Consider the following 26,681-nt stretch of genomic DNA (forward strand, 5'->3'; position numbering starts at 1 on the left):
GCCTACTAATTGAATTTGAAACTAAGTAAAGATTAATTTTACACTGTACTTTTTTTGTAACATTGATTGTAGAATTCCAACTAATACTTTATAAGCAAGTGAATTTGGAGGCCATAAACAACGATTCTATGTAATTCATCCACATAACATAAGCACAAAATGAATTCTTAAATTAATAGATCATACACATCTTATGTGAACAAACACTTGCACAGTATAATAGTAGCATTATAACTTTCAGTGGCACTAAACCTAGTATTGCTTTACTGATGATTCTACAGTTTTTCATAAATGTTTACTGTATGCATAGGTCAATGGTTTTACGAGCCAAGTGTTCTGATTTATTGCTGTATATTCAAGCCAAGAAGTGACATGCTTTTTCACGGAGATTAAAATGGTGTTGATGCTCAAAACTACAAATTTCATGGAGCAAGGCTAAAATAATTTATCAGGTTAGCTAGATATCCTACTAAAAATGCCATGTCAGATTAAAAAAAAAAAAGTTGCTCATGCTTGGATTGTAAATCTATGCTGACCAATGTGGCCTAAAGTAGGAGGGACAGCAGATGTTTCAGTGCTTATGCCTTGAAATTTAGCATACGGCTGAGCTTCAGAGCCTTAAATGAATAACAAATCTGAAATAATTCATGGCAGTGGAATTACTGATATTTAAACAGATGTCACTTTTTTTTTTTTTAGCAAATGGAAATCGAGGTGCAGATGGTGAGGGCTGGTATGTTTTAGAGTAGCCATTATGAATTAAAAATCTACATTTGTTAAATTAAATATCACAAAATATGTAATGATGTCCATATTTTTCTGTAACTGAAATGGAGAAAAGCTTACTTTATAGTCTATTGGTTCCTTGCTACCTAGAGAAATATAGAGCACTTCTCAGGTCACCTTCCATTCCTTTTTAATGAAATACAGGAATAATCTCCCTGCTTCTGGATACAGAAGTCTTATTAATTATCACATTAGAACATATCAGTTATAAAGAAAATAGTAAATACTTGTACCTCCATATCAAGAACCTTATGGAAAATAGCCTGGGCTAAGCACTCCCGGATATATTTTTGGTGATCCCTCTTCATGATATTTAGTTTGTATTCTTTTTCAGAAAGTATTCTTCCACTTCTTGTGATCTGTTGTGGAAAAATAAAACATACAGAGAAATACAAAGCAGGAAATGTATGGTTAGCTACCAAAAGAGAGAGAGAGGCAGACGGAAAGAATTAGCAGTGTTTCCTAAGCCTAAAGGAGTACAATACTATGGTTGATTAACTTCTGCTTTTAATAAATATTTCATAAGGCAAAGAAAGAGAAAGACAGTCAGTCTTATATACCCACACACAGGTGGTACACTTGGTGTTTAAAACAAGGTTTTTAATACAGTAGTAATTTTCCCTTGATGGAACCCAGGTGTTCTTTTCATTTCTTTCCTTTTTTTTCTTTTTTTTTTTTCACACATTTGGGAAGAAGGGATGGGGTGCTATCTTGAAACAATGAGTAGGAGCAGTGATCTCAGGACTGATGATCCCACAGGAAATATTTTGAAGGGCAAAACATGTAAACTACAGAGGCTCTCATCAGTTTGTTTTAAAAATGATCAGCTTCATTACTTTGTTTTCACACTGCTTTTTCTTCTTCCACTCATCAGCACAGAATGTAATTTAATTTGTTGTGATTCATATTTTTTTCAGATTATACCAGTACTACAGATATAAAGTATTCAAAATTGGTTTCAATTGGCATCATCGCAAGGAGTGGTAGTTTCTGTTTTTCATTTACAGTTGACCCTTGAACAATGTGGGGTTAGGGATGCCCACCCCATGCAGTCAAAAATCTTCATACAACTCCCTAAAAACTTACTTGTCCTTTGGTATATGCAAGGGACTGTTTCCAGGACCCCGACTGATACCCAAATCTGTGAATGTTCAAGTCCCCTATATCAAATAACATAGATAACTCATACAGTTGGCTCTCTGCATTTATGGACTCTTAATTACTGGTTGAGAACAGTACAAGTGTTTACTGACAAAAATCCACATATAAGTGGACCCACACCATTCAAACCAGTGTTGTTCAAGGGTCAACTGTACTTGTTTTCCTTCAACCTTTCCCACAGACTTTTTTTTTTTTTTTTTTTTTTTTTTGCATTTTTCTACACCTTCTGTACAGAGGACGTTATCCTTCCTGGATTGTTCATCTTCTTCCTTCCCTCTTAACTAAACCTGCTCTACTTTTCAGGTCTAATGCAAGCCCACATATTTCTTAATTTTGATAACTATAGTTTTTTAACACTGTTTTTGCAACATATTGGACTTCTGGGATTAACTAAATTGTGCTATAAGTAATTGGGTATTGATAATCTTTTTTTATTAATACATTTTCCAATAGAAGAAAGAGGTGCGGTTATAGAAAGTGTGTTTGGAATTACAATTTAGTCATAGTCTTTGAAATGCATTGTCCATGGGATATTATGTCATGTGCGTCCAATTGGGAAAAATGTTGAGAACATCCTGCACTACCACTCTTTTAGTTCACATGTGTCATTGTTATCTCTCATCTGGGAGTTGTCTGTTTTCCCCAACTAGACTGGAAGCTCCTATAAGGCAAAAGTTCTTAAATTTGAGCCTGCATCAGAATCATGTGGAAGGCAAGTTGAAAAGTAGATTGGCCTCATTCCACAGTTTCTAACTCAATAAGTCTGGGGTCCGGCTCTAAATTTGCATATTCTGACAAGTTCCCAGGTATTGATGAACACAGCTGATTCAGGGACTATATTCGAATGACTGCTTTAGACAAAGAGCTGTAACTTCCTTATTTGAGTTGTCATGCACCTAAGCAATGTTCAAGTAAGTGCTTGTTAATGATGTCGATAAGTAAATACTAAGTCCTTCCCACTTGTAGATGCAGCTCACAGATTGTTATCCACAGAAGTAATGCTAATAGTAACCAGAATAATCACGACAACCATTTATTACCCGTCTCTAACTGCCACAATGATCCTGAGGGCTGGGTATCATTATCTTCATTTTACAACTGAGGAAGTTGGAGCTGAGAAAGTTAAGGAAGTAATTTTTTCCAAGAGTCTGTGTCTTGTAAACGGCACAGCCAAGTTTCAGCCAGGTCTGTCTGATAACAAAGCCCCAGGAGACAAAAAGCAAGCTCTCTGAGATCTAACCCGTGAGATTGCCAAACACATAAACAACAATTAGAAATGTACTACATATCCTTTCAACACCATGGCAACAATAGTTAGGAAAACCGCTGTGTGAAGAAGGTAAACAGTTGAAATTATTAGTCACACTTCCTCTAACCATGCCCACTTCTCTCAGTGGAAAGCTACAGTATTTTTAAAAGGTTTTCACTTTAAATACATTTAGAAGAATGGAAATTTTGTGGAAATGATAGTTTTAAAACTAGTAAAAGACATAATGTATCAATAAATCATCCCAGGAAATGAAAATGTTTTTATAAATTCAAAGAGAAATTTTGAAATGGTCATATCTTCTACACCATATTCTGTGACTATGAAAAACAATATTTTTTTCCTAAAGAGAGTAAAGTCTTCTTTATCCTTAATCCCTAACCGTCTTTAGCTCAAACAATGTGCTTAATAAATATGTTGAATAAATTAATAAACAGACAAACAAATGAAATATACCGTTGGAAACTCAGGATTTTTTCTCAATTATTTATACGTTGCCTTAACAGTCTTTGTGACCTCTATTCCTATTTTTGAAACAACCTCAAAAAGATAAATTAGAGCTTTGGAAAGGAAATAATTTTTCTACAATGGGGTTGGGAGTGGGCCTGGTATGTCACTGATTAGCTCAAAGAGAAAACCAGAAAAGGGAGGGAATTATTGGACTTAATGAAACAAGAGAGCAGGTAGAAAGTAAACCGAATCTTACCAGCCCTGATCTTAAGAGATGCCGCCTTATCCTTGTATTGTTAAAATATCCAGCCAGGTGTTTATCGGTGAGACTATTATATGCTGCAAGTAATCTGAAACAGAAAAATGAAACCATTAAGGTTTTATGAAGTGTTGCTTGAGAACCAAGGCATTCTTGACTTTCTGATCCCCAAACTGTGTACAATCTCATTCATCTAGCCAGCCAGTCATTCATGTATTCATTTAATAAACAGGTACTGTTGAACATCTACTATTTTCTATGTTTTATAAGAATGGGGAGATAGTCCTAATGTTGTTTATCCTGAAGACAAGTATGAAAATCAGACATGAACAATTAAATTGGGTATGAAAAATCCAACAAAAGAATTATGCAAAAAGTCATAGGGACACAGAGAACGAGGGCACCAACTCTAGCTATCAGTAAGGCCTTCACAGAGGAAGTCTGATGGAAATTCGGGGCTCCTTCACAGGACTCTTCGGCCTCCTGTTACGCCCTAAATTCTAGTAACTCAAACTTACCTGTACTTCCTTAACATATTATTTTATGTCTTCTGGACACAATGCACAGTCGTCCCACTGGGAAAGCCTTTCCTTCACCTGTTGGCTGATGGATAACACCCATGATGCACAAGCATCTCTTCTCCCAGGAAACATACCCTGATACATACTGGGTGTGCTGCGTTACCTTCCATTCCACTCTCCTATAACCTTGAGATACATTATATGACACACAATATATTATTGTTTATTAATTAGTCTCCTCTGCTAGATTTGAAGGCCAGGATGGCACATTATTCTTGTTATCCCTATTGATGTTATCTATTGTGTACCTAAATAATAATGTGTTCAAGAAATAAAGGCACAATTTTGTTTGGGACTCATTCTTACTGGTATAAATTTCCAACTAAGTTTAAGTTCAGCAGTTTAGAAGTCTTAACTTCCTCATATACATACAGACAATTTCATTAATTCCACATCCAGAATTCCCCAGAAAAATTATTGATTACTTTTTATTTTTAGAGTCTTTTATTTCAAGAGTTAAAAGAGGATAAACTGGTTCCTTGATTATATGCTATACCTTGGTAGATGATCAATCTAAGTCTTTAAACCAAAGTTTAAAGCTATTTTTTCTAAGTTTTAACCCGTACTTTATTAAATATTATTACCTTATAAAGCACATACACATGTATATACATATACGTGTATGCCTACAGGTATGCATGTATGCACATTCATGTATATACATATATAAACATGAGTGTATATAGAGAGAGACAGAGACAGAAAGATGGAGAAGCAGAGAAAGAGAGCACATAAGCCTAAACACAGACCTAACATATAGCCGTCTTTCAAAAAATGCAAGCTGTCACCTGTAACGAAGATTTACAATCTGTACATTTTATAAGCAGCTGATCCTTAACTTATTCCAAGACTAGAACAGGGACTCATATAGAGACTCAAGTAAATGTCATTAGCAACCTTTTTATTTAGTTGTTTGCACTGCCATAATTACATGGAGATGGTATTATGGCCTTTTCCTATCCCTTTTCTCTTTAACGCCTAGCACAAGAAAGTTTCATGCTGTCAAATGGTAAGGAAATTTTAATTTTGTTCAAAAAAATGGACTGAAAAACAGTTACAAAGCCCAGAAGCCAAGGTGTCACGTGAGGATCGCAAACATTTGAACAAGTGCAGAAACCATTATTTCGCCAGGTTTATGTAAAAAGACAACCCACGGGCTTCAATAATGCACATACAAAACGAGCCCTGAGAATGCTTTGAAACCATCTTATAAATGAACCGTCTTGGTGTCCTATAGTTCATCAAAGGTTTCCTGTCTCCAAAAGGTCAACGTTGTATCCCTTACCCTTTCTGAATCTCAGAATATCTTTTCAGCAACTCATTTCAGAAAGGTGAGCAGGTGTCTCTCAGTCCTAACAATCATGATTCCACAGTTCACAGATTCCTAGATAAATCATTAAACTGATATCATATATAGTCTTTTGCCTTTTTTTCAGGTTCAAGACTTTTTTTTTTCTTTTTTTTTATCAACGGTTTTGGAATAGCTGTGAGGGCTAAAACTCTGATTAAATGAAGTGGGGTCAAAAAGTTGGGGTAACATGGCCCTCGATTTCCTTATTGACTGATAAAAACATGCCTTTCTTTTCATCAAACTTTGTAGCTTTTTAAATATTTACATCCCAATAACAGTGCTTTGCCAGCTTTGGCACCTACTTCATTTTAATTCTGCTGTTTCAAGCTCCTACTAAATGAATGTGAGCATGAAGTCCCCTCATTCTTACTTAAAGGGCAAATGGATTCAGTTAAGTTGAAACCTTTGCACATATCAGTTTTCTCACTTTTTCCTATTTAGGAATGATTGAGGGTCTCTGGTTGGAATGCCATTTGTAAAGCAACTCCTTCCACAACTACCATCACACAACTTGAGGAATAATAACCAGTTGAATCTATATAGGTGTCATTATTTCTTTATCAGACAATGCTTGAATTATTTCTAAGTGAAACTTTAGATTAATGAATTGTTCAATAACAAGAAATTGTACTAGAGTAAATTATATACAGATTTAAAAATAGTGGTTGTTTTGAACTGAATGTGTGTTTTCCCCTGAAATTTATGTTGAAATCCTAACCCGAATGTGATGGCATTAGGAAGTGAGAACTTTTGGAGGGTGATTAGGTCATGAGTATGAAGTCCTTGTGAATGGGGTTGTGCCCTTACAAAATATATCATGTGAGGACCCAACAACAAAATGTCATCTATGATCCAGGAAATGGGCCCTCACCAGACACTGAGTCTGCTGGTATCTTAATCCTGAATTTACCAGAATTGTGAGAAACAAATTTCTGTTGTCTAAGCCACCTAGTCTATAGTATTCTGTTTTAGCAGCCCAAACAGACTAACAGAGGTCGATGCTAACGTTTCCACTGTATATAGATACATTTCCACTGTATCTATATAAATGTCACTCTTGTTCTGACCATTAAGCCTCCTTCACAGATGGTAGTGCTTCTGTGTCTCAGCCATAACCATGGTCTGTCTGATCCTTTCCGCTGTGCTCCTCTTCATGTGGCTTGGTATGGGCTTATAGCCTCCCTTTGCATTTGCTCAGTTACAAGGGCTTTACTGACCCAGCCACATACTTAGACTAGTAGAGTATTTCTGATGTTTCTGCTTTTGTCCTCTCCATTCACTGTCACTGTTTTTTCTTCCTCCCACCCTCTACTCTTTTCTTTTCTTTCTTGTACTGGGCATAACCCTGGGCCAGAGAAGGTCACCTAGCCCTGGGCTTGTGATTGTGTTTCGCCTTGGGCACTCCACTCCCTTTGTAAATCACTCTCCGCATCTGTTATCAGAGTTGGACTTCCTGGTCACACTGCCTCATTTCTATGATCCTCTCCTGCTCCCAGCCATAGGATCAACAACTGCATTGGTCACGGCACCCACCAGGCCACTGTGACCATATCACTCAAAGGCCATGCTGTTCACACCAAGTCCCATAACTAACCGACCAGGCCAGTCTAACTCATTGGCTTCTTTATGTGGCGGACAAGACTATTTACTCACCCCCTGTTCACTGGGTGAACAACATCCACTTTCTGGTGCAATGCACTGGGGAAAACAGTCCCAGAGGAAATGAAGCAAATCTGTCTCTACGATGGTTCCTGTTTCCCCTACTGATACACATCTTTTATCCCAGTTGGAGCCTAAGGATTACAGCTATGGCCTCTGAGTCACTGGGGGTGCTGCCTTCCCAGATGCAGCCTCTCGATACTTACCCCTTGAATCCTGGCCTACCACTGTGCCAAAAAAAGGGCTTTTAAGTAATAAAGTCAGTAAGTCCTATCAATCCCTCATCTGCCCTCAAAGAGAGAATCTGACCCATAAAAATTCAATCTGAAAGGGGAAGCACTGCATTATTATTAATGACAAACATTTACTGACTACTGACTGCTTTTAGGGCATTCTATAAGGCGTCGAGACACAAAGATGACACAGACACTGCATTAGAGAGCTCCCAAGTTAGTGGGGAAGAATACATGTGCATACAGTGTGTGTTTGGGGGAGGGGGGTATACGTACGGTGTGCGTGTGCTTGGTTTCTTCCTGCGTTATAGGCCAATTCATACACAAATAGTTACTGAGTGTTTGAGTGCCCCAATGTCAGACACTGAGACATAAGCTGGGAAGGAGTATAATATCCTTAGTCCATTATGCACATTACAAAGCACTTCCACATACTAGTCTCATTTGTTTTCTTTAGGTCCCTGGAATGTGAGCAGTATCTAACTATTACAGATCTCCTATCTTCCTATAACGGAAAAGCTCAAAAACAAGGTTATTGCTTAATGTAAGTCAGTTCTAGAAAAACTTGACGAAAGTGAGGTATCGTGGGTCGCACCGATAGAGCGAGTCTTCTGGCCTGCAGCAGTCTTGATCCCCAACCTTCTCTCACGGCGCTGCCTGTCCCCATACGGTCTACTCTTGCAGGGGGCGAGGGGTGTAGTGGTTAAGACTCCAGCTCCAGTTCAGTCCTGGCTCCAGCATATTACTGGATCTGTAACTGGGACTTAACGTCGCCCTGCCTCAGTCGTTTCACCTTCCACAAAGCACTAGAACAGGAGCACAATTCGGCCAAATTCTTTGCCACTTTACAATAAAAATTGCTGTTCCTCCAACAACATTTTCCTCATTTTTATCTGAGATCTCATCAGAATGGCCTTTACCATTCATATTTCTACCAGCATTTTGCACATGATTATTTATATATTCTTTTAGAAAAAGGAAGCTTTCTCTCCAGCTCTCTTTTCTTCCAGGGCCATCACTAGAATTAGCTCCAAAAGTTTCTTTGCAAACCATATATTTGAAAATGTGTTAATATACAAAAAAATAAGAAAATCATATAACTTAATAGCAAAAAATAAACAAACAAAACAAATAATCTAATTTAAAAATGCACAGAAAATCTGAATAGACATTTTCCAAAGAAGACATACAAATGGCCATAAGATACATGAAAAGATATTCAACATCACTAATTATCAGAGAAATACAAATCAAAACCACAAAGAGGTATCACCCCACACCTGGTATAATGGCTATTATCAAAATGGCAAGAGATATATGTTGACATAGATGTGGAAAAAAAGGAAACTTTGTGCACTGTTGGTGGGAATGTAAACTGGTATAACCCCTATGGAAAACAGTAAGAAGTCTTCTCAAAAAAAATATTAGAACTCCCATATGATACAACTATCCAACCTCTGGATATATATATTTCCAAAGGAAATAAAATCACAATATCAAAGAGATACCTGTACCCACATGTTCATTGCAGCACTGAGGAGACACAAACGTTCAGGTCCATAACAGAAGATGTAATTGTCCCCATTTTGTGGATGAGGAAAACAAGCCTTAGTTTAAGTTGCTTGCCAAAGATCATATAACCTAAAACTTGTTCCTGATAATATATACCAAATCATAATGAAACACCCCTCACAATGGCTTGCTGAGGTAAGGAATGGGATGGAAAAATATGAATTATGAAATATTTTTTAAAATTTACTTATTTATTTTTAATTATTTAATGTCACCACGTATTTGACCCCTTTTACCCCATCTATCTCCCTCCTCCCCCCTCCCCCCTACCTTCTTATAACCACTAGTCTATTGTTCATATCCATGAATTATGAAATATTCACAAAGAAATGTAATTCCATCTAGTATAGGGATGAAGATGCTTTAGACAAAAAGTAACAAATACATAAATTCTATTTATAATTAGCCATTAAATTAGCATAAAAACAATGTACTGGAATCTTTAAATCTTACTTTCTTAAACATATATTTCTGCAATCTGCTTTACACTACAAACTTCCTTAGCAAACTTGTTCAGAGAATAAAATAAAATTTTTTGACACAACCATTTTTATTTACCTCAAATTGTGACTTAGCACAGCTGAATTAATAAAGTTTATATTAGTTTACGATTGCTGCTGTACCAAAGGATAACACATCAGGACTGAAAACAACACAAATTTACTATTTTATAGTTCTAGAGAACAGAAGTCCGAATGGGTCTCACCAAGCTAAAAATCAGGGTGTCAGTAGGGCTGCATTCCTTCTGGAGGTCCTTTCCCACATTCTAGAGGCTGCTCACATTCCATGGCTCCTGGCCTGCTCCATTGCCAAAGCCAGCAATGGTCAGTCAAGCCTCTCTCACGGTGCCATTTCACTGGCTCTGGCTCTTTGCCTCTCTTTTCCCATGTAGAGACAGTTGTGACTATTTACTTTGGGTCCACCCAGATAATATAATTTTCAGCAACATTAATTTCCATTTTCAATCTTAATCCCTCCTTGCTATGTAAAGTAACATATTCACATGTTCCGAGGATTAAAACGTAGACATCCTTAAAGGGTCATTATTCTGCCTACCACAAGGTTTTTGTTATACGTCAAATAACAGGGAGCAGAAATATTGAACACCGAGTGTAACAGCTATTGGGCTGTAACATATATTGTCCAGTGATCAATCATGTCAGTGACCCCCACCTTCCAAAAGGACACATCCTAAGAAGACAGTTTTCGATACCACACCAGAATATACAAAACAAGTTGGAGCTTATCTTGCTGATCTAATTTGGATGTGCCAAATGTGAGCACTAAGACAAATGAACAAAAGGTACACTAGGAATATATCAAACAATTTGCATTTTTTCCATAAGGATAGCAGTATAGAGGTAACTTAACGTTAGGTATATCTAATATGTAAAAAGACAGATTATGATGTAATTGTATTCAAGTCAAACATTTATTCAACACTGAACATATTTCATTAAATTCAAATAATTATTAAATCAAACACCAAGAAAATTTTGCCAATTATACCAGGGCAAGCCATTGATTGTAAGCTGCAAATTATTTTAGTAATGTTAAAATGTGAAATCATCTTAATATTAATGAAATAGGTTACATGCATAGTTACCATTGCATGCGTATAAGCATGTCTTGGAAAGATAAAAAAGAAAGCATATACAAGAATATGTCAGAGTCCCTACCATTAAGAACCTCAAAATGAGGTTAGAGAGAAGGATTTTATGCATAAAACAATTAGAAAGCATATGAAAGTATATTTAAAAAGCACTAATAGTGCTATGTTGGAACTGGCTCATACTGGCTCTCATGAAATAATTGTTAAAATTTTCAGGAATTTTGCAAGCCATTGTTAGCTTGAAATTGGCCATCACGGAAGTATTTACATCTCAGAAGTTGGCAAACATCACAAATCAGGCTCTCCTTTCTTTCTGAGAAGCTAGTTTACCAGTATACTACTGACCAAATTTAAAAAGTATTATATATCAAGATATATCACAGGGGACACATAAGATGATTCGTTATATTAGTCAGTTACAGAGGTATGCTTTACATACTTTTAATCCAAAAATTAATCTTTTATATACAATATTTGACTAAAGGGGCTCATATACATGTTCAACTATTTCCTATCCCTAACAAAAAGAACGTAAGAACTCTGGCAAATACATTGACATTTTTCAGTGGCATTTCAATCAAGAAATTTTATGCAAGATATCTCTTTACATTGCTACAAATGGAAAGGTTCATCTCACCTACCAATGTGGAAAAACTGATTACATCATTTTATGCTTAACAGAATTAAGTGAGACTTAGTCGAACGAGCACAGTTTTATTACTAAAGATGAAAAGCCTAATCGAGAGGTGCTTTGCATTTCAGAGGTCACTAAATCTGCAATTTGTAGAGTTTGACAGTATTCAAGCAGGGTCTACATCAAACCTCCACTACCAAGGCAGGCTTCTAGCAATGGCAGCCAGGCAAAATGTTTCTGCCACTCATATATCAAGTATTTGTATGGGGAAGTCAAGTTAAACAAATCACAGAATGCTGCGGCTTGATTGCCTTTACCTTACAGTTCATGAGGAATGGAGCTCTGTCCCCCGACCCTGCCCCTCCTCCCCTTCCAACCCCAATGCCTCTCTCATTGTCCATCAGAAAAGATTTTCAAGAATCCACTGAATTCCAGCTCTATGAAGAAACTCATCACATTTAAGCCATTCAACCAAGCCTAAGATTTTGAGTCTCAGCAAGATTCTTAGCAAAGAAGTTAATAAAATCTAAATTAAAACAACTTCCTCAAATAAAACATTTGGAAGCAGAGGTAATAACCAGAAAAATAAAGAAAAACTAAACTATTTAATAGCTTCCTGTCACTAAAAACTGCCTATTATTGATGAGAAAGAAAATTCAGGAAATATGTGACCAGAAACCTTAACTCTTAAGAGGTGGAATGATTTCCCAGTAATTAAAGGCCAATAAATCTATATCAAACATCTCCTGCCCAAAGTAAATTTGATAAAATTTAAAAAAAGAAATGGAATTTGAAGCCAGAAGGCTTAAAGTCAAATTCTAATTCTACCCCCTTCAAGATGGATGATCCTGAGGAATTAAATCTTCCCTTTACAATTACCATCATGACTTAAAATGTATGACTCCTTCCTCAAGTTGATGATCTAAGTTTACCAGTCCAGATATGCATTTACTTGGAACTGCTACATCACTGGATCATAGAAATTCATACGTGGAAATGACCACAGAAGGTCTAGCCAATTCCCTCATTTTATATTCAGGAAACTGGGTTTCTAAAAGGAGGCATGGTTTATCAGTAAACTCAGATCAAAGGCCTCAAAAACAATGTTACAGGAATTCCCATAGCATTGTATCTATCATTTCCTAGAATCCTTGTCTCACTACCTTCTACCAGAATTTCTTTCACCTTTAGATTCGTATAAGATTCCTCCCTGTGTTCCTCGTGCAAGATATAGCATGGAGCCATGCCCACAGCCAATACTTGTTAAATGAATGAACGAATCAGTTAATGGAAACAAAATATAGTCCAATTCCTTGACACATATCCTTTAAAAAAAAATTCATGTGTAAGGATCATAACTTTTCCTCTCCTTCAGTAGAATAACTGAAAACAGTCTAGAACAAAAGTTCTAAAGCATGCTTTAAATATTTTGGCTTTTTTTAAATGCAGAATGCTCAGTGTGGATGATCATGCTGACGATGTTAGTTTTGTCATTCTGTTTTTGTCACATAAGTGCCTTTGCAGTGTGCTACAAAGTTTCATTAGAAGGAAAAGTTCCCATGGAAGCAGAGGAAAAAAAAAATACACATCTTGAGGAAACTTGAATAAAGACCAATACAGAAGAACAACTAACATATGGTCAATTATTTACCAACACTTAGTCACCTAAAATTAGACCACGAGCCTCTGCTGCCTGCCACAGAGGGTGACTGAGCTGATATCATATAAATGGTTTTAAATTATGTCTTCATTTTTTTTATTCGCATCCAAACCTGCTAGATCTCAGCAATTATACTAAATATTGATTTACAATTTCTGTCAGCTTATTCTAACTATGCAGCCAGATGAGAATCATAATGTTATTTTATTGATAGCCTTAAAATGATGGTTTGAAGTGACTAGTAAAAACAAAACTGGTCTCCAACTGTGCTGACTGCTGGTAAGATAGTTTTTCAATGTTCACAGATGAGGAAATAGGAAGGCAGTGCATGGGGAGTCAGCAGTTCTGGGATGCGCAAAAGGTTGACCAGTTCCCTATAGTATGTGGTTTGAGACTCCAAGCTTTTCTCTGGAGAATTAAGAATTTTACATCTTTGAACAAGAAAAAATAATTGTGGCTACTTAAAAAAGATGTATTTATAGAAAAATAATATCCAAATCAAGGAAGGTAATGAGGCTGTTTGGAGGAAAGGTGATAGGAGAGAAAGTACTAGAAATCAATAATTTTTGTTACTAGTATTTATTAAATTTTTCGTAGGGCACGCTGTAAACTCCATATAATCTGAACTGTATATTTTAATTCTCAAAACAATCCTGCAAAGTGTTATTATCCTTTCTCTTCATAGATGAGTAAACTGAGCTGTAGTTCACAACTAGCTAAAGACAGATCCAGGATTCAAATCAATAACTACTAAACCAAATGGTATTCCACCAGCTACAGTCAATGGACCCACAGAGCTCAGTCTGAAGAAAGAAGAAAGTGAGATAAGTGAATGCTTGACCTATGAAAGATGCTAAGAAAGCAGGATCATCACAATGAATGAAAGTACAGGGAGAATATTCTGGCTCAATAAAAAGAAAATTGTTTTAAAATCAAAGGAATGACTTGTAAAATGGGATGCCCAATGGTTCTGGGATTGTATGGTTTGATGACAGCAGTGAAGGGTTTTAAGCAGAGAAATGACATGAATAGATCATTCTAACTCTCCTTTTAATATCAAAATCCTCCTGCTGAGTCTCGTGAATGCAGAGTATGCTAGTCAGGAGTTTGACCTCTCAAGTCAAGAGATTTGACTCAAGATTTCCTGAGTTTGAATCTTAACTAGATTATTTAGTAGATTAGCTACCAGAGACAAGGTACTTAACTTCACTGTGACTTATTGTTCCCCTGAAAATGAAAATAATAATAGTGCCACTTTGGAAAGTCATTTAGAGCATTAAATGAGTCAATATTTATAAAGCACTTAACAATTTACCTAGCACATAGTAAATATTCAATAAATTTTGGAAGTTATTATTGAGTATATACCTCCCATCCCATCATCAACTTAAACTCAAACTGAAATAATACTACACAAGTAAACTAATTACTTCTTAAAGACTTCCACTGTGAATAATTTTTTTCCCATATTTAACTTTCCCTGTTGGCAGAAAGCCTTCCTTGGAGGAGGCAACACTTAAAATTTATTTCTCCCTATTTGTTCCTCAAAAAGTGGTTAATAATTATCCTCTTAGGAAGAGGCTCATATAAATCTGAGCACTATCTTTTCAAAGTTAGAAAACCAGGTTCCTAAATTATCTTTCTCTATATTATAATCTCCATGAGGGCATTAACTTTGTCCTATTCAGTAGGGGCTAGTATTCCAGTTACACAGAACAATACCTGGAACTTATTTTTAGCATACAAATAAATATTGTTTCTTTAGGAGATCTTCAAATTCTCTAATTGTCAATATCCATTTAGAACTAACAAGTTAGAAAATTGCAGTCTTTTAGAGAGGATCTGAAAAACCTCCATGTTAATCTACTTATATATTTTCATAACCAGAGCTGGTTTAAGCAAAATTAATAAGTAGGTGAATACTGCCTTGCATATACCCAACCCTCCTTTCCTGTGTCTTTTCTTACTCCTAAGCGACAATCCTTCCATACATAGTAATTGTCTGGCATTGTCAGATTCTTCCCCTTCCTTCACCTCATTCATTTCTCCTTTTCCCCCTGCCTCCTTTTATTCCTTTTCCATATTCAGCTATTCCCATAAAAGTAATTGTCAGAATTGTTTAATACACATACTGAAATGCAGTCGAGGTACAAAATATTTATTAGGGACCAATGTCTGTGAAAGGAAAAAGGTGGGAATCAGGATTGAGCAGAAGGAAAGGTCAAACTGCACTTAGACCAAGTACACCCTTGGCCAACCTAATATGGCCAAGCCTTTATATCCCTCCACACTCACTCACCACCGAGTGCTGACCAGGAAGGATTTGACTTTGGACAAGGTGGTACTCGGAGCTAAGGCCAATTCTAAAGATGCTGACAGCTGGAGGATCTACAGACCATCTCTACATATAGCACATCCGCTCTAGAAGGATCTGCGGAATATATCTCTGTGTCAATCTCGGCAATGCATTCCTTCTTGCAGGGTTAATTTTATTTTGACAGGATCAGACTCTTAAGTCTGGGACACAAACTCTGATTATGAATTACGAATCAGAAACCCAAATCAAAGAGGTGACTCTGGGGAGAAGGGAATGTTTTTGGGAATTCAATGTGGAGGTAATCATCTTCTCTAGTTCATAAGGATCCTACTTGCTTTAACCACACTAATCCAAGTCAGGATACAAAATATCACCAACTAGTATATTGCCATTCCTTGATATCACAGCCAATTTACAATTAGGAAGCCTCTTTTTTCCCTTCTCATGAACCAATCTGAATTTTTCTGTAGTAACTCTCTTCAAATTACTTCTAAACAAAATCCAAGTTTAATAAAAAAAAAATTTTAACTCTGATTCTATGTGTTCCCGGATGTCCATAGTTCTTGAAGCTAGTTTTACCTTCACATTTAACATTCAACCCTTCTGCTGGGTCAGTGAGAACTGTGGTAAACAACTCCAGACATGAGACTGATTCATCAATGAACAATCATCAAATATCTAATGAGTAGGTCCCACTGGCAATTCTGCACTTGGCAAAAAAACGATGCTGTATAGGCCACATTTTCTAACTGTAGTATTTCTAACTATATCATCTCAGGGGAAAAAAATTAAAATTGTACTAAAGAATTTCAGTCAAATATTTGTCATTTATGTCCACCAAAGTTTAATTTAGTTTCACAAAAGCAGGTTCTTTTAGGAAAGTCATACTGTTTCTAACCATTTTGGAGACCATGTTACCAGTGGGTCGTCCACTTATCCCCACCGTCCGGAATCAGAAAGATCTAGGTTAAGTCTTCTACTGCCACTTTCGCTCTATAAGTTTCAACAAGTTGTTTAATCACTATTATCTTTAGTTTCCTCATCTGTAAAGGATGGGGGGAAGCTGAAAGGGGATTATAGTGCCTTAGCCATAGAGCTGCTGTCATGGATTAAATAATGTAATGTAAGTAAAGCACTTAGTACAGTGCACAGCGCCAGTCTTTGCTGAAAGGGTCAGCAATTTTTTTTCTTATATTAACCACATATGTGTTTGCCTGTGCTCTGAAAGGGGTAAACACGTCATGCTTTAGGAATAGTGAAGAGGTACACCAAAGAGACTTGGGAGTAGGAAGATAATTTAAAAAAACAGAAATGAAATAAAGTCTAAGCCATTAGAAGGAAACCCAATGAGAACCAGATCATGTGAGGGAAGATGAGGGACCTTATATCAAGATTGTTCTAGGAAAAGGGACTATCACATGCAAAAGCCCAGGGATAAACCTACATGGTCCCTATAATTACCCTATCCTTCTGCCAGATTCCCCTCTTGCCATAGCTAAAGCTCCTTTTTCTACCCCTGCTGCTGCTGCTGCTGCTGGTGGTGATGATGATGATGATGATGATGATGATGATGATGATGCATGCAAGCGCACACACACACGCATGCACGTTTCCAGAGCCCCATAGAAAGCATGGGGGAACACACTGTTTCAAAGGCCAAAGGATAAAACTGAGAGGAGGGTGATCAATATGTCCTGCTGCCAGACATGTAGGAGATTAATACAATTATTTTCTGCAACAAATAGTGCTTACTAGGTAAGAGGCCCTCTGCTGTTATAAGGTTACAAAGCTGTGTAAGCGTAGTCCCTGCCCTCAAAGTACCTACACTCCAACTGAGAAAATAATGGTAGCACAGCCTGATGTGCTACAATCATACAGCTTTATTGTGCCTGGGATGCATGACCTCATTTAATCTTCAAAACATCCAATATGTCCATTTTTTAAATCCTATTTCACAAATAAATGAACTATGCCCACACCAGATGGGTATCCCAGAAGAACTGAAATGTGAACTGGGTCCTGAATGACAAAACAAGTGTTGAAGGAGGAAGATATGGATGGCTGACAACAGAGGCAGAGGTACTGTCCACACTCATGCTAAGAAGTGGGAACTTCATAGGTGAAATGTCTCAAAGAGAGCGATCACGAATTTCTGGTACTCAGGTTGTAACTTGTTCTTTATTTACCATAGAATTAGTACAACAAAAAGGAATTTAGTTCTATAGTATCATTAACTTGTCAATTAAGTCAGTTACACATTGTATGTCAGATAGGCTTTGGTGAGTCTTGGCTTAGAAATCTGATCACTATTTATACTTGAGCTCAGAATACAGTCTCTTATAGAAACAAAGAGCCCACTTAAGTTAAAAAAAAAAAAATCGAAAAAATCCACACCAATAAAATTACTGTGTGCATTGAGTGAGAAATGGTAACAAATCGACCTCTTTAAAAATCTTTTCATTTCTCCAAAATGTAATTTTTATATGCAGTGGTGAGATTTAATATAATAAGGACCTCTGGTCAAAGGTTAAAGAGGTTGACTAAATTTTAAATGATCAATCATTTAAAAAAAAGTACTCATAATATTTTCACCAGTCCTTCCACCATTTGTTAGTGTCAAAGTAATGATGCAGCTTCCTGAGTTTCTCCTGAATTCTCAGATTAGATAAGAAGAATAAGTATGGTGCAGTTTTACAAAGGCTATGGGTCATAGTTCCATTTTTATTAGAATTCTCAGTTATCCAGATCATGGTTTCTTAAAAAGGGCAACATCATTTTTGGATTGTGGATAGGTGGGACAGTGTTAATTTTCTTTGTAAAAATACATGCATTTTAAAAACAGGTTACTATTTAAAATAAATTTGTTGAATTGAATGAGAAAGTGATTTATGGTCTGGAAACACTTTACTTTCTCATCTTTCCTCTCAATTAATTTAGGATATCTCTGCTTATTTTGAGCTGTATATTTTATGTATTTTTGGCTGATGTACTTTAAGAATTAAATCTTAAAGATTTAAGAATATATTAATAAACCTTATTGTAGTAATCATTTCATAAATTATACACATATAAAATCTTCACATTGTACATCTTAAACTTACACAGTGTTGTCAATCATATCTCAAGAAAGTTGGAAAAACAAAACTGGGGAAAAAACTGGGAAAAAAGAGACAAGCAACATAATCTTTGCACAAAGATCAACATAAATACACAATATCTACCATTCGGCGAGTTTCTAACATGTGCCAATATTCCTGCAAGGAAAGTATTTATTACCACGTTTTTGAAAGAAGAAAGTGAGGCACAGAGACATTAACCTTCCTAAGTTCATATAAGGCATAACTGAGATTAAAACCTATGTCTTTCTGACTCCAAAAACATCTCTCTTTCCACCATACCATTCTCATTTCATAAATTTTTTATGGAACATTGATTTTCCTTTTTGGAATTTCATTCCTTTTTATTTAGAAGAAAAAAAGAGAGGGACCATTTTCAGACAGTTCCAATCCTTCAGGCACTTCAAACCCTTGTTCATGTCCCCTTTGAAATGCTTTCTGTCCACACTTCTCACCAAAGTTTCTAAATTTCATGGGGCCCTGTCTCCCAGCTTCCTTGCTTGAGCTCTCCTGCTCCCTGTTATAGGACTTTGGGATCTGTGTCCTGCTCCATGATCTTACATTTAGCTTTGAAACTTCAGACTTTCCTTTTGTTCTTCCCTGAACCAGTCTCCTCACCAAACACTGGAACCTCAATACCCCTCTTCACAGACTAAGTAGCCTGAGGTCAGCCTCCTTCACTCTCTAAACTCACTTCCGACAGCCTAAGTCAAACTTTAAGTTTCAAGTTTGAGAGGAAAGAAGGAACTTAATTTGTAGGAAAGAAGGAATTTAACAGTGGTGAAATATGGCAAAATTATGAAGGAAAAAATAGACTAAACACTGCCTGTGAAATAAATCATAAATATTGTTATGATTTAAGCCACTATTTGTTTGGTTTTCTGTTACTTGCACTTGAATGTATTCCTAAAAAATACAACCACCCTGCTGCCCAAGGACAGCAAAACTCAAAGTTCAATGACTTTGAAAACCTCGTCGTTCTTTCAAGAACTCAAATGAATTTCTGAAAGAGAGTAAGTGTTTAATATGTTAGCTGAGAGGCTAGCACTTCATAGGCTCTCAGTAAATATTAATTGAATAGATGAGTCAATATACACTTAGGACTCATCGTAAATGATCACTAAGATAGGGAACATATGTCAGCCATTACTGAGCTAAGTTCTGGGCATTGTCCTGGAAATACACAGAGTAGCAAACTATGAAGAGGTATAGTCTCCACTCTCAAGGGTTTGCAGTTTATTAGGGAAACATGAGGATGACTGGAATGCTAGAAGGTAAGTGCCTACATGGTACCTCGTGGTGTAACTTTAGAAACAGCGCAGCCTGAGAAACAGCTTTACAAACAATATCGCTTCATCAGTATAGCTTTAGAAATAGGAATGATCCAAAGGAAAATGGAGAAGAAAGAAAATGACAAAAAAGCCAACCATGATTATTTATGGATTATTTTAATTTCCTCTTGGTATGTTTCTGCTCAAAGTAGAAAATTTTCAAAATACAGATAAGTACAAGGAGAAAAATAAAAACAACTTGTATTTCTAGTACCAGAGATTTGAGATCCTTCCAAATTTATTGTTCTAATTTATAGCAGATTATTTTTATTTGAATCTAAACAACAGAAACAATATTATTGTAAATATCTTGGAGCAAGCTATGAAGACAAACAACTTCTTATGTATGAAAGCCACGTAATATTCTCAAGTATAAAATATTAAAATTCATGGCATATAGAGAATGCCAAATTAACTGCTACTATAAAACAATATGATTCAATTCAATTTAAAATCCTCAGTTTTTAATGCTGTTTCATAACTACTATGTGCAATTTATATTGTCTGTTTAGTTCCCTGCTGTTCTTCTCTTGCTTCAATATTTTGCCCTAAGAATTTTCATTAATTTATAAGTGTTTATTACTATTATAAGAAGATAATAACAGTCACAGATAAATGGATTACCAGCTTAAAACATTCAATTTTCTATTCCAACTAGCATCAGACACTGAGAGGTAAGGAGTAATTTGATTACTAATCAGACTTAACAAAAGAAAAGTTGAATTCTTAACCAGTAGAGATCATTGACTTATTACCTTAATTACTTCTCCTCACTAGTCCTTTAATCATATTCACTGTTTGCTTTGATTTTTATCTCCCTTTTGAACTTTTGGCTTCCAATCTGTACTCCCCATGACCCTCAAATTCCTAAATCACTTATTTTCAACGATTATGCATTTCTCGTGAAGACCATCTTCAGCCTTTGCAGAACCAAGCATCAGCAGTTACCAACAGGTTGTGCTAGAACTGCCATAATGAAGTATCACAGATTGGGTGGCTTAAACAACAGAAATTTATTCTCACAGTTCTGGAGGCTCAAAGTCCAAAATTAAAGTGTCGGCAGGATTGGTTTCTTCTGAAGGCCATAAGGGAAGGATCTGTTGCAGAAGTCTCTCTTTGGCTTACAAATGGCCATCTTCCCCCTGTATCTTCACAATGATCTCTCTGTGTGTACATATGTATGTTCTAACTTTTTCTTCTTTTGAGGACACCAGTCATGCTACACTAGGGCTCATCCTATGGACCTTATTTAACCTTAATTACCTCTTTCAAGACCTCCAAATACAGTCATATCTGAAGTACTAGGAGGAGTGAGGGTTTCAACATATGAAGTCAGAGCACAGTTCAGCCTGTAACATAGGTATAACCAGAAAGGTGCCCTATTTAAGAGTGTAATATAGATTTAGATAGAAGAAACAAAGTACTTGCTTCTTGGTACAAAGAAAACCAAGCTGCTTCACTTAAATTCTGAATGATCTGATCTGGCAAACAGAAAAGGTTCATTGGTAACCCATCAAAAAGGGAAATAGATACCTTCTGGATCCTACCACATTTGTGTAGATAGTTGGGATGGTTGAAAAAAGGATAAGGAACCTCTCAATAAAAGTCTCCAGACCATAGGGAAGAAAAAAAAATTGCACCTTCCAGTAATCTGCCCAGAGACCAAAAAGAGTTAACCATGAGAGTGAGAGAGGAGATCTGCACAAAAACAATTTAAGGGGTCTAGATTCGTACATCTATACTTTGACATGTTCTTCCCTTTTAAGTATCTGTCTTGTATATTTGTGTTTCTTGCATGTTCTTGTTTCACTATAAAAGCAACGATTTGACATCTCTCAAGAAACTTTTAATCTTAATACTAATAAACTTTCAGAAAAGCATGATTTTTCAAGTTGCATCTACTGAACTTGTCACATCTTTTTCTTTTTTTCTCCAGAAAAACATGTATCCAGAAAAGCAAGCTCTCAGGTGAATCACTTTAACTTAAATATGTTTTCTGATACAATAATGTGCAGCAATGCTGTTGTCAGTGAAGGTTGTGTTTCCTAACTGGGACTCCTGCAAGACAAGAGCTATTTGGCGCTTCTTGCTAGTGAAAAAAACCAAGTGGCTTCTGCTAGGCTGGAAATCAGGGGCATAAAGGAGTCCTGTCTTACATTTGGATTGACTTTTTTAGTCAGCACAAGATGAAAACAGACTACATGGTCAAAAATATTCTTAAAAATCATTCATTTAACTCACAAAGTACAATATATATGGTTTTGTATACACCACACTATTCAGTAATTCTTCATGTGCTCAAGTTTGAGAACCATAGAGGTAAGCCAAAGCAAGGAACTAAACAAAAGCTGAAATGCAGTACACACTCAATTAATTTTCCTTTGAGGGCTCTGTGCGGGTCTTAGTCAATGCAATCAGGAGCAGCAGTTGATCATTTAAATGAAAATTAAGTTAACGAGATAACTGCATATAAGTACATTTATCTTAAATAGTTTAATTGAAAGCATAAATGTATGTCCATTCATTATTTTTATTTGTAGTGCCAAGAGTTCTACTCTGAATGTAATTCAACTATTTATCCTCTCTCCTTATCCTTTTTCCTTTTTCAAATATAAATCATACTCATATCATTTGGGATTTCGAGTTGAGGAAAAGGTGAGTTTTTATTTTGTCATAAACTATGATGTTTCCCATTCTTCCAGTTCCTCAAAGCAAATTTACAGACGAGTGTGACTATCTCTGCTTAGAGCCAAGGATTCAAAGATGATCCTTTGAAGGAGCCAGGAAAGCCGTATCATTTTGTTGTCATGAATGGCTGAGGGGTATAAAATCCCATTCCGTCTCTAGGACTAGTGCACAACCCACAAATGCACAGAAAAACAAATAGCAACTCAGGGAGAGATTTAGCAGACTATTGGGACTACCAGTTGAAATTCTCCACTCTAAAACAATTTTATTAGAGGAGGTGATGCAAGAAATGATATTTTATATTTGCCTTCCTCAAAATTACAATGCAGCTCGGGTTCAAAGTCTCTTTTATAACCTATGGCAGAAGTTTTTAAGTCTATTTTTATTTACCCCAAAGTCTATCGGAACAAAGTCAGAACAGGCCCTTTGCAATTTTTACGTTAAGTGTTTCATGATGTAATTAAGTAAGCGGTAGAACCCGAAAGGAAGCCCAAGAGAAAGCATCAGGGCATCACTTATTGATTGGTGGAATTTTAGGGATTTAAAATTACTGTTTTATTGTACAACTGCCTTTTATTACCACTTTATCCTTCAAATGTAATAAGTACAAACGGCTTCAGTAATGATGGAAAAGCTTTCTGAGCTTTAATGAAACCTTTTATTTGCTACTGAAACTTTTATTATTTCCAAATGGTAGCACAGGCAAGAAAAATAATCGCTACTTACATTGAGGGAAAATTTTAGCAATTTGAATAATTTTGGTCTCGGGTAAATTTTAAGGCATTTAGAGTTGTTATGTTTATTATTTTTATTTTTATTTATTTTTTATGAACTAAAACCAAAAGAATATATACAAGTTCACACTAGTACATAATTATTTTCTAGTAATATATTAAAATAGTAGATACTTATGTGCAACTATTACTCATCAGATGTTGGTCTGATCTGGATAAGAATTTTGATATACTAAGGGCTCCCACAAATCTCAGCTATCAAAAATCATATGTGAGAGCCAATGCAGTATAATGGTTAAGCCCACGGGCTCTGAAGCTGGACAGGCATGCCTGGCTTTGCATTCCAGTTCTGATCCCTCATTCCTATGAGATCTTTAGAAACTTCTCTGTCCTCAGTTTTCTTATCTGTGAAAATAAGGGTGACTAGAACCTGTCTCATGGAGAGAGTGATAAGATTAAATGAGGTATTTCATGTAAAACAGACTAAAGCCTGATACATGGTAAGCACTTGATAAATGTTTAGCTCTAATGTAGTCTTCATATGTGAGCACGTCCACCTCTAGACCAGATGCAACGTGAGACAGTACCATTCATACAACAAACATTTGTTGAGCTTTACTTTAAGCAGGACACCTGTCCTAGGTAAAGGCACAAAGATTAATGAGATATGGTACCTACTCTCCCAGAGCTTCCAATTTCAGTGCAAAATTATTGTTGCCATCCTAATATCTTTCTTGAAGACTATAGCATGATGTGCACTCTTTCACTAGGTGACAAATTTTCCTTTTTAAAATATGCTTGGAACTAATGGAGCTTCAGAAAAATTTCACTTCAGTTTCTGAAATCTTAATCATGCACCATTTAATACGCAGCTACAGGTTTTTCCACATTTTAAAATAGATGATTAAATGGTCTAATCAGATTCTAACTTAGCCAAAAACTTGAAAAACATAGGAAGACAACCATGACTGACACATTCATTTTCCTGAATGTGGACATACTGCAAACAGCAGCTGCAAAAAAAAAAAATAGTGCCATTTACATCCCACACGACCCATGGCTAACTAAAACTGCACAGGAGTTCAGCATCAAAGCATTGAAGTACCTAAACTAAATTCAGTTTGAGATAAAATAAGTAGCTTGTTTAGTCACAGCTATATTCACTTTCCAAAAAGTTCTGAAACTGACTTCCAGCAGGGCACCTTACATTGCTTTTAGTTTTTTTCAAACATTTTTGTTTATGTCATTACACTCACAGAATTCACGAAAAAATAAAATCTTTAAGTTTAACTGTAAATCTGAAGCACTACAACTAATGTGGTATTTCATACGTCATAAACTCCAGTGATCTTAAATATGTTGTCCTTTGGTAATTTGCTGCTCTCGAAAATGTGCAATAACTTCAAAAAGGAAAACATCTTCAAATTAATTGCAAGATTAACTAGGATATTATCTACTTGCTAGATGTATCCTAATAAAAAAAAATACCTAATATGCATTATATTGTTTAATTCAGATGGAAATTGGATATCCACCCTTCCAATAAAAGGACCAAGACCATATTTTTTTTCGCAACAGCCAATAATGACTGTATTAACTTTCTAAAATAGATTGAATAATTGCCAAAATACATCTCCCGAGGAGTCACCCTGCCCAAAGCAAGGGAAGATCATCTGTAAACATACAGGCACAAAACTCCTGTCTCTTGTTCCTTTCCTGTGTCATACCACCTCCTTGGTCAAAATACCCTTAAAGGCCCCCTATGTTCCTTTTTGAGACTGGGCAGATAAAAATCCAGAAACAAGGGGCGCCCATCATAATGCAACCTTCTTTAAGTCAGCTCACACTTGGCTTGGATGCAAGACGCCACAGAGAGAATTTCTCTCAGTCCTGAGTCTCGAAACAAATGCATATTTTTGTAACCTCTACTTTTGCATTTAAACACATATGTTCTACCCCACGGGATCCTCTTCATCCCAGCTAACGTCCTTGCTTAATGTATGCGTTTCTCACATCCATTTTTTAATCTTTACAGAGTGAAAATTTCAAAAGGGGTGAACGTCGGTGAAAGGAGCGAAGAAGGGGAGGGAGGAGATACGAAGCCTGGGATTTCTGCCATTCTCGCCGCCACCCGGAATCCGTATTATTTTACTCCTCGCCCCATCCCCCACCTCGCTCCCGCTCTCTCCCCTTCCCTCCTCAGCAGGAGTGGGGAGGAGGGGCTGCTGGCTGAAGCCGCCACCTGCCGCGGCGTGGAAAAGCTCCAGTTGTCACTTACCCAGCGGGGTGAGAATGGCTCATTTTTTCAAGATCCCTTTTGGACCCCGCGGCAGGTGCGGAGGGTGGGTGCGTGGGGCCCCGTGCACGCAGGAGCCACGACAGTCGCGCTCGCGGGTGGCTCCGCACTGCGGTGGCCGGTGTGCAGGGCACCTGCGCTGGGCTGCTGCCTCCCCTGAGCCCAGGCTACCGCAGCCTCCCCGGCCCCCACCCGCTGGCGGTATCCACAGCCTCTCGGTTGCTAAGGGTGGAGAGAAGGCAAGCGCGGAGGTTTCGGAGAAGCCGAGGCGCTGCTGGAAAGGAGCCTGGGGAAGCTGGAAGTAAAGCCCAGCTTCCAGCCCTTTTTCTGGGTCCCGATATGGGAGGAGACCCAGGCTCTTGCTCTGTTACTCCGGGGCGCGGGTTCCCCAGAACCTGTAATGGGAACACACACACACACACACACACACACACACACACACACACACACACACACCTATTTAGGCTAGTGTGTCTTCTGGTAGGCCCTGAGAAGGGAAGGGCTGGGTGGTGGCTAAGGGTAAGGTAACAAGGGCGAGGAGCAGCTAGTGTGATGCACTGGTTCCCAGTTGTAAATCAGAACCTAGACTGCAAGTTTAAAGGAAAGAAAGAAGCCTTTCTCAACCTGCTTTGGATTTTGATTTTGTTTCTACATCTGCAAGGCATTGCAATCAGTTCGTTTTCTCCTTGGCAAATGCCTATCCTTGCTCCTAGCTGATGTTCCTACTCCCAGCAGGCGGGGCTGACAGTTCTGATATTCAGAAGGTAGGAAAGATGCAGTTATTCAGTAAAGCGTGCTGGAATCACTCTTGCATTTGAATCCAGGAGGTAGAATGCAAGGCTTAGATGAAGAACCTTGGATTTAAATGAGAGGGCCTCCGTGTGGAGGAAGTTTAAAGCACTGGATTCAGATGACCTACTCTTAGTCCTGTTCTTGCTTTGTCAGGTATTTTGCTGGTTGACTTGATCTCTGGC

General features: G+C 37.1%; 1 protein-coding gene across 3 annotated transcripts in view; it reads right to left on the reverse strand.

The window, feature by feature from the left end:
• The window catches only part of ERICH3 (glutamate rich 3), a 97,392-nt gene extending 71,256 nt beyond the window's left edge, over positions 1-26,136 (reverse strand). For 2 of the 3 annotated variants that reach the window (XM_016145068.2, XM_036235288.1), the window contains exons 1-3: positions 25,690-26,135; positions 3,921-4,014; positions 1,020-1,145 (exon numbers count right to left, since the gene is read on the reverse strand). In XM_016145068.2, the coding sequence (XP_016000554.2) occupies positions 1,020-1,145; positions 3,921-4,014; positions 25,690-25,712 (243 nt within the window). In that variant the 5' untranslated portion in view covers positions 25,713-26,135. Of the gene's footprint in view, positions 1-1,019; positions 1,146-3,920; positions 4,015-25,689 lie in introns of all 3 variants that reach the window. The other variant, XM_036235292.1, reaches the window with a different exon arrangement.
• Between the last annotated feature and the right edge of the window lie 545 nt (positions 26,137-26,681).

The sequence above is a fragment of the Rousettus aegyptiacus genome, unplaced genomic scaffold (assembly GCF_014176215.1).
Source record: "Rousettus aegyptiacus isolate mRouAeg1 unplaced genomic scaffold, mRouAeg1.p scaffold_m13_p_1, whole genome shotgun sequence".
NCBI lineage: Eukaryota > Metazoa > Chordata > Mammalia > Chiroptera > Pteropodidae > Rousettus > Rousettus aegyptiacus.